General features: G+C 34.8%; 1 protein-coding gene across 1 annotated transcript; it reads left to right on the forward strand.

Annotated features, from left to right (window-relative positions):
- Positions 1 to 2,850: 2,850 nt before the first annotated feature.
- Positions 2,851 to 9,527, forward strand: LOC133321030 (WASH complex subunit 4-like). The gene is made up of 7 exons (XM_061530133.1): positions 2,851 to 2,869; positions 2,934 to 3,481; positions 3,541 to 3,762; positions 6,342 to 7,451; positions 7,517 to 8,378; positions 8,439 to 8,656; positions 9,030 to 9,527. The coding sequence occupies exons 1-7, from the start codon at positions 2,851 to 2,853 to the stop codon at positions 9,513 to 9,515; spliced, it is 3,465 nt and encodes a 1,154-aa protein (XP_061386117.1). The 3' UTR covers positions 9,516 to 9,527.
- The last annotated feature ends 204 nt before the right edge of the window (positions 9,528 to 9,731 follow it).

The raw sequence follows: 9,731 nt of genomic DNA on the forward strand, positions 1-9,731 counted from the left end.
AGTGGTTGCTGCTGAAATGTATTTGTTGTAGTTTTGTTACCTTATATAATTGTACCATGGTACACACTTGGTCTGTTCCCGTACAGCAAGAATCTACGAGTTTTTCTATTTTTTCCGATATCATAAGGGGAAAAAGGGTTATCGTAGTAAAAAATTGTAGATTCTAGCAGTACGGGAACAGACCAACTATCATATTGGTTTGTCAACTCTTTTTATCGATTACTGGCTGTCCAAAAACCATAAATATTTTTGTGGTTGCTTGATGAATAACGAACATGAGAATATGGCAAAGAATGTCATTCAAAAGTCATAAGTTCCGTTCTAGAAACTAAAAAAAATTACTAATTTTACAAGTTGTGCAACTTTTTACTCAAAAACCCATGGTAAAATTATAAAAGGTAACAAAATCCCAGCTGATTTGATTCCAACGTAATACTAGTGTCAATATGAATTTGACAAATTATGTTTTTAAAAATCACCCAACAGGAAAATTGGGAACGCAATTTGAAATTGTTCTTTATTGATGTACTCCCGTATTCAATTTACTCAATCTGCCTGCTGGGAAAGTTTGAGGAAGCAAATCTTTCTTGAAGGAATAACTCGTTATTCCGAGCATTTTCATATGTGTTACACATATATATGGCAATGGCTCAATTAAAGGAAAGATGTGGAAGCGATAGAAATATAAATTTGATAGATTTTCAATTATGTTTCTTAATTTTTATTTTGAAGATTCGAAAATATTTAATTTTCAAAATAAAAATAATTTGATAATTGGTTTGTTTTTTTACATTTTTCTGTCAAATGAGTTGACACTAGTAGAACTTACAACAACAAATTTCCATGTGGTTGTTGTATCGTTTTTTGTACAACAACACTTGCTGTTATGCCATGTACAGACGAGCGTTGTTCGCTCTCTCATTCGTTGTTCGACCCTTAATTATGAAGTAATTACTTAGTTCCCCATACAAAATTGTCTGAGCGAACCCCGACTTTTGTACGTTGTTCAATTCGAATCACTCTCTGAATCACCAAGAAATTTGTCCCATCCCTAACAACTGAGAGCATTTATCGAAAATAAATTAATTTTGACAGCTTGAAAATATTTATAAAATTTTCAATCTTTTTTAGTAATATTGAAAATGATGAATGAAAAGTAAAAAATTGTCTAGTTTTTATATATGCAGCAGGATGTAAATTTTGTTATCTACATAATGCAATGTGAATTTCTTTCCCCATGGTTCTAATTATCGTACAAAACAAGAAACAAATTTGGGGACACTCAAATAAAAAATTCTCCAAACTTTTATATGTGACATTTGAATTTAGAAAATATAAAAATGTATGAAAACAACAATATTTTCAGAAAAATGGAAAACATGAATTAAAAGTAAATAGATATGGGTTCTTAATATAGTCAGGAGAAAGACAATTAATTTTTCTATTCAAATCCATATGTGATTCATGCAAATATGTTAGAATTTTGGTGTAAAACAAGAAACAAAAAGTTTGAAATAAAAAACTCTGATGACATGAATTAGGAGTAGTGTTGTATGAACGGGTTAATTCATGTACGTAATTCTGAGAGCGAACTACGTTGTTCGAATGCCCGTCAGAACATGGCATTATCTTTTATTATACCATGTCAAAAACCGTTCCTGAACTCTGAAATTTTGGCATATTTATGGTGTTTTTACACGATATGTATTTTACATATGTGCTGTCACTTTTTTATATATGGAAATCGAACTCGTCATGTGAAACATACGGAAATTTCAATGTGTCAAAATGATATACAATTACATATGTATTTTTTCCGAATAGGACGCGCTCTATTTTCGTATGTGAAACATAAAGAAATCAGCTGTTTGAATGAAAGACATTGTTGGAAGAAAATATTTCAATGGCAAGTCAAAGAAAAGTATGAAAAGGCAACGATTACAAATTATTATTTCGTTTGTAGGTTTTTAATAAAAAAAAGATGTTGATTTAAGAAAAAAATAAAAGTGTTTTTTTGTTTATAGGTTATGTCATATGTAAAATACATATGCCAATTTGAACACAAAAAATAAATGTTTTGTGTACGCTGCTAATTTTGACACACATAAGGAATTACATATGGATGAAAAAGTGACAGTACATATGTAAAATACATATCGTGTAGAAACACCATTAATAGATTTGCATTCCCGAACTTTTGAACTTTTTTTGTACTCTGAGAGCAATTTTGATATGTTTCCCTTTTACTAGCTTTACTATTAGTAAAGTACTGGAACAGACCAATAGTGTGCCCACCATTAAATAATCTACTAATTATTTTCCGTTATTAATTTTTAAAAATGTTATTGTACGGAAACATGCTCAATAATAATCGATTAGTCGTACATCGACTTATGTCTCCCTATTTTGTGAGGAGAATTTATCAGCTGTTTGATTTTCTCTTTGCCTCTCATCGTCTCTTTCTAAACATGGATGATATCGCCTTTATACCATACACTTTTCGTAAACATTTCCTGCCTCCACCCCATTTTGTTATGATCTTTGTTTTATCAGTCATTCTCTCCTTTCTTCTCATATTCGTATCATATGGAACGTTTTTTATTTTAATTGATTCCTTCGTTTAAAGGAGGTTTGATTGACTCAACTTAACGCAAGAAGTGGATTGGATTAACGTTTACCATTGGACACTAGGATATAACATTTGACGGCGGTTATTGAGCTCTAGGACGTTCCATTATTTTTCTCCTATTGAATTTTAGATTGAATATAACCCTAATTCCTTCCCGAACGGCAAAACTTAAAAAAATTCCCATTGATATTGGAATGTAAATATTGGAACATTAAGCAGCCATGGATCAAAGTACTATAAGTAAGTATTCCAGCAAATATAGTAAATTCCTATAATTAAGAAATCTTTCTTTCCTTTATCTTAGTTACATCGGCCGAGGAACAATTAAAGAACTATGGTATCTTTTTGGAGGAACATGATAAGAAGCTGAAAACCCTTATCAAGAAGAACAAACATAGTGTCAAAGAAAAACCACTGCTAAAGCAATCAGTGGTTCAAATTAATTATGCTGCAAATAATGAAGAATTGTCATTGGTGAAATTATTAGAATCCGAGAGGGTACTAAACAAAATCCTTTTGACCGTTGGTCATTTATGTTCCGAAATCGATTATATCAATAATGAAGCAAAGGCAATGCAAATGAAACTTCTCTATAAGGATGAAGAACTATTGTTGACAATTCAAAATGCCGCCAATGCCTCGGGCGAGGATAACAATATTGATATGTCCAAGCAAAATAATAGTTTAACGCATAGTAATGTTCTCCTGCAAATGAGTGAATCTATGGAGTTCTTGTGTAAAATTAATTTCCTACTGCAACGTTGCATTGTATTGGGCAATAATCTATTGCATCAATGCGGTGCCATTTTGGATAGTGAAAATAAAGTTAGCACTGTGAATATCAAATTAACGGTAGGTTTTGAGTTTTCGCTATTTTGAATAATAATTAAATGTATTTTTCTTTTTCTTAGCACATTTGTGAATATTTGTCTTCACTGTTTCATACCATTCTCATATTCGATGAGATTTTGTTACGTTCAAGTTTTACCCGCTATTGGCCAGTATATAAGAAGACAGTGGACACATTATCAAATAGCCAAACCCAATGGGAAAATTGTACCAGTGCTGAACTGAGTGGCCTACAGACCTGTTTACATGAACTGGAATTTATATTCAGTGGCAATATATTTCGGGTAAGTATTGATAGTTATTAAGTCCCAATTTAGATTAGGCGAGTTTACTTGCGGCAAGTCTTTGGCTGTAGGAGAGGGGCAAGGGGTATAGAAATGGAAAAAGTTTCTCGTAGTCTTGATTTAGATTAGGCGAGTTTACTTGCGGCAATTCTTATCGTTCTCTTTTGAACTTGCTTCATGCATCTATACAAGGCAATTCGGTTTCAAAAAAATTGTTTTTTTATTTGTTTCAAATAGTTTTTTCACATTTAAATATGTAAATATAAAATGTCAAAAAATACGAAATACACAAAACGAATTGCCAGAAAATTGTCGGTACGAGCAATTTTTTTCCATTTCTATTCCCCTTGCCCATCTCTCCTACAAACAAAGACTTGCCGCAAGTAAACTCGCCTAATCTAAATCAAGACGTACCGACAATTTTCTGGCAATTCGTATTGTGTATTTCGTATTTGTTTACATTTTATGTTTATTTAAATGTGAAAAAACTATTGACATTAAATGAAAAAAGAAATATTTTCGAAACCGAATTGCCTTGTATAGACGCATGAAGCAAGTTCAAAAGGGAACGATAATAATTGCCGCAAGTAAACTCGCCTAATATAAATCAGGACTAAGGATTATATGGACTTTTACCCCACTCGGAGATCGAAGTAGTATTTTGGCTTACAAAAAGCTGGGTGCGAGTGGAGCAATTTACGAAACTGTTACCTTGCGTAACAGATCAAGGCCCAACCTGTCTGTAGTCTACACACAACAATGCAGATTTGTTCTACTGACCAAACAAACCCACAGATTTACGTCATCCAAAGCGTTGGGCCTGACGGAATATCCATGTATATGCTGAAACAGCTGGACGAGCCAGGAGTCGAGTATTTGATCAAAGTCCTCAATTTGTAGATAGCTACCCTCGTCGTTCCCGAAGCCTGCACAATGAGCAGGGTGGACCCGCTACTGAAGCCGATTACAGGCCGATTACACTTTTGTCACCAATATCGAAGATCCTTGAGGCATTACTCCTCCCCAGCATTAGGGAAAGCTATCCTGTTGCAACATGGCTTCCGTAAGCAACACAGCACAACAACAGCGTTGCACGCCATCTCCACACATATAAGTCGAGAACTTATCCAGAACCGGCCGTGCGATAGAACAGTGTTGGTAACGCTTGATCTATCAAAAGCCTTTGATACTGTCAATCATGCCACACTATTTGAGGACATCGAGAGCACTTCCCTCCGACCGAGTTTGAAAGGTTCAACTATATGTGTGGACGCCAGTCGCACGTGGAGTTCCGAAACTAGTGGTACAAACCCCGTAGAGTGAAGCAGGGAGTGATATCTCCGGAACTGTTTAACATCTACCTTTCCGGTATTTCACGCCCTCCGGACGTCATCTAGATCGTTACATATGCAGATGATTGTACGAACATGGCGTCAGGTCCTATTGTTGAGGACATTTGTGTGAGGTTGAACGCCTATCTCGCCGAGTTAACAATCTTCTTTCACGCGAGGCCACACTATTCACCACATGGACTGCGGAGAAGCGAGATAAGAATGCAGGTCGAGGGGCACACAATTCCGACCACCAACTACACCAAAATACTCGGGGTCACATTCGACAGCATATTCAAATCGTCCGCGCAAACCACAGCTATCTGCGATAAGTTGAAAAGTAGGAACAAGGTCCTCAAGCCGCTTGCCGACAGCACTTGGGGCGCAGATAAGGAAACCTTTTACAAAGCGATAGGTCGGTCTGTGGCTATGCGCTTCCAGTGTGGTCTGCGAATACTGGTGTTACGCAATAGAGAAGTATTCAGACCTGTCAGAGAAGTATTCAGACCTGTCATCTTTGCTGAACGAACACGGAATGAATGCCGCCCTCAGAGCTTCTATTCTACAACAACCTATCATGAAGTTTTATGTAGTATGTAATTGTGGGACTAGGATATTCATCCTGTTTCGCAGTCTCCCCCTATCTAAACGATGAATGTTTGATTGTCGAAAGACACCTGAAACCCAAGGATAGCTCAAATAAACCAATATTATATCTCCGAAATCGGTGTCTGACCGACAAATTGAAAGTGTCGAACAATCAACGAAATTGTAGTTTAAAAACATTTCGGTCCATTGTGATCATTTCTGATGATGCTGCAGATTAATGCAACCTCCATAATAGAGTAGAGGGTTAGATGTGACGGAAAGTGAACACCCACTAGTCTACGTCGACTGCAGGTCAGAACCAAACAGGGACAGATGTCGTCTCGTCCTCACAAATTCTGAAGTAGTCCGTAACATAATCGCTCATTTGGTAAAGACCCTGATATAGTACTTGGTCATGGCTTCGGTCAGATTCTAGTTAGTTCGATTTTGTTCTTTTGGCTAACAGAGTTAGTCAAATGGATCTTCACACATTGCACCTAGGTTCGTTGTGCCATAATTCACTTGCTCTTACGTCGAAGAACGTCTCGAAAAGAATGACAAATATCGGTCGTCATTTAGCCAAAAATTCCTTATATTTATAGGTATTTCAACATGAATTTATTTTTACTAATCCTCCAATCTATTTCCTTTGCCTTACAGCACTTCCTTGACACAACATTCAGTTTAAAGGAGAAAATCGGTTCCCGTGGTATGGGACAATTAACCAAACAATTTAATGAATATTTAAAACAACAATTAAATGAAATCGATAAAACAAATCCAAGTGAATTAAATACCTTTACCGATACTCATTCCATTATACGGATAAATGCCTTTTGTGTTGTGTTTCATGACTTTTGTGGCCAAGTTGATGGAAAATGTATAAAACATTTATTTGAAGTGAATACCAAATATCCTGCAATTATGTTAATTGGTAATATCGCATGGTCATCAACAGCTTTCCTAACGAGAAATGCCTATTCATTGATAAAGACACATGGAAAAAACCTAATTGATTTAAAGAAACAACAGCAACTGTTTTTACAATTACATGCACCCACAAAGTTAAGTAAAGATTGCCGCATATATTGTGGTGATATCACGCTGTGGACATTGAAAATAAATAAAGCCTTAAGTTTGGGACCATTCGAATTGCGTATCGAACAATTCAAAGAATTGGCACAAATGTTAATGGAAGGTGTACGCATGGCGGGACATTTAAGTTATATGATCAAAGGCATTGTCAGTTGTCATGAACACCTCCAAATACCCATGACCAAACAATCATTGATGGTCGTCTGTAAACTATTGGAAATGTTAAAAATGATACAGCTGACATTTAACAACCACACCACAAATATAAGTAAAATTATCCATTGTATTTCACAATATTTTCAATATAAATTATTACATTTGTTGAATGCATGGAAAAAGAAATTGCTGTCGTCGAAATTAAAGGAAAAGGGTGTTGATGCTTTGTCCGGTATAAAAATAGCTGAACGCTGCTTACTTGGTCCACCGAGTAAAATTCGTATATTAGTTGCAAAATTGGCATTCGATGTAGCCTGTAATGGTAGCGGTAGTAAATTTTTAAATCACGAACAATTTGAACGTTTTCGCCTGCTGATACAACGTATCGAAATGATTGGAGATTTTCAACAACACATCAAAGATATTTGTGATACATCATTTTTGTATTGGCATCAGTCGATATTGAGAGCATATCTGAAACAGGTGGTGGATAAAAGACTGGATTTTCATTCATTTCAGGTAGGTATAAATTGATCGAACAATATGTATATATATAAAGTTGTTTCTATTCTTATTTTTGGCAGTACCTTGTTCAAGCTTCCACCGAATGCAATGATCGCCTGAATCTGCTACAATTCCATAATTCCCAGCTATCACAGGAATTACAAAAATCCCATTTCGAAAGTTTACGCTCCGAAATCATTAGCAAACTTTGTGCTCAAATCGAAATATTTTTACGTTTAGAAGTACATGCCAACTTGCAGGTGGAAAAAATGAATCCTTTTGATCAGGGCATTAATGATTACAAAGAATTGATAAATATTTGTCCCGTCGAAGTTAATGGCAACTATTTAATATTGAAAGATCACATTGAAAACTATTTAAGTGCAATGTTTTATAATCTTACCACCATCTCACTGCATGATTGGAAAACCTATGAACAAATGAGACATTTGGCCAATAATCGTCTACTCTTAAATCCCGTAGAAGATTATTTACCCAATCAGACACTGGAACAGGGTATTGATATTTTGGAAATTATGCGTAAAATTCATGTTTTCGTCAGTGTCTATGTCTACAATATGAATTCACAAATCTTCGTGGAACAACATAGTAATAATAAACATTTGGATACAATTGGTATACGACATGTGGCCAATTCGTTACGTACCCACGGTACTGGTGTCATAAATACCACGGTTAATTTTACATATCAATTTTTAAGACAGAAATTTTATACATTTTCACAATTTCTTTACGATGAACAAATCAAATCTAGGCTGATGAAGGAGTTGCGAGCATTTGCCGAATGCAAACAACAGGATAAATATCCTTTGTATTCATACGAAAGAGCAGATGCTTTCAATAAGGATATAAGGAAGTTGGGTTTGGCCAAGGATGGTCAGACATATATGGATTTGTTTCGTAAAGTTATAACGCATGTTGGTAAGTGGATGATTTTTTGTTTGGTTCTTAAAGATATATTGTAATTATTTTGGGTTTCAGGCAATGCCATGGGTTACATACGTTTGATACGTTCCGGTAGCATACATGCCAACTATAGTGCCAGTTTATATTTACCCAAATTTGATGAAAATCTACAATTTGTTGAGAAATGTAAGGGTCAACAGTTAAGTGAGGTTCTACATAATGCTGCTGAAAATCTTGAAACAAATATTCAAAATTTGGCCAATAGCTTTGCTGATAGCACGGATTATTTTAAGGTAAGTATAAATAAGAAAATGTGAAGTGTAAAAAAAGAAAGACTGCAGATGCTCGGAGACCTGTATCCAACAAGTTCAACTTGAGTATATGCGATAGTAGAAAAAGACAGATGAGATGAAAAAATGTAATGTGGCAGTAATAGTTGAGTGGCAGAGGAACTAACGTTTTTCTTTATTTGCTATGGGATCTATATCAAACAGAGGCCACCCCTCTCTCTCTCTTCTTTCATTCCTCCACAATTTTCTTACGTCTTCACAAAGATGACAGTACTTTACTCTACTACCATCCTATTAAATCCTCCCTGAATTGAAAATCTACAACCTGTATATTTATATTTTTGTAACTCACAATAATGTTTTCCTACCATTTCAGTTACTCGTTGACGCCTTCCAACCATTTTTCCGTAATCCACACAACTTACATTTGCGCAACTTCTTCCTTATTGTACCACCACTGATAATGAATTATGTTGAATATATGCTAGCTGTAAAATCAAAAATAAACAAAAAAGATCGTGAAGAAGCTGTCCTGTTCGATGATGGTTTTGCTGTTGGTTTGGCATACATTTTAAAATTGCTCAATCAGGTGGGTGATTTCAATTCACTGCAATGGTTTACCACAGTGCGTGAACGTTTCGAGGCCGAACGTAGAAAAATTAAAGAAATGCTCTTGGAAATTAATCAAAAAACAAATGTCACCGCATCGAAGTCCAATACAAATGCAGCAGCTCTACAAAAGAATGAAAATGAGAAATTACAACAGACTTTAGTATTAACAGAGAGACGTATTAATGCTCATCAAATGGAATATAATTTATTATATTATAATCTGTGTAGTGCTAAGATATTTTTTCAATAGATTTATATATTATCTATATATTCTGTTTTATATACTATATATTATAGTTGGCAGTGTATGGCATGTTATTTTGTTATAAGCCATAACACTGTAAGAAATTATTCTTAGATCTTAATTGAAAAAAAATGTGTATACATATATTACTGAAATATTTTATAATGAATGAAATGCAATAAAATACAGTAAATATATCCTACAGCATTTTATAAGCATAGG

Source organism: Musca vetustissima, unplaced genomic scaffold, assembly GCF_032173495.1.
Source record: "Musca vetustissima isolate MV318-11 ecotype Yass unplaced genomic scaffold, APGP_CSIRO_Mvet_v1 utg3598, whole genome shotgun sequence".
Lineage (NCBI taxonomy): Eukaryota > Metazoa > Arthropoda > Insecta > Diptera > Muscidae > Musca > Musca vetustissima.

Excerpts from the sequence above, each read along its gene's own strand:
- LOC133321030 (XM_061530133.1), top strand. Across the intron at positions 3,482-3,540 it reads CTGTGAATATCAAATTAACG|CACATTTGTGAATATTTGTC; the intron begins GTAGGTTTTGAG and ends TCTTTTTCTTAG. Across the intron at positions 8,657-9,029 it reads ATAGCACGGATTATTTTAAG|TTACTCGTTGACGCCTTCCA; the intron begins GTAAGTATAAAT and ends CTACCATTTCAG.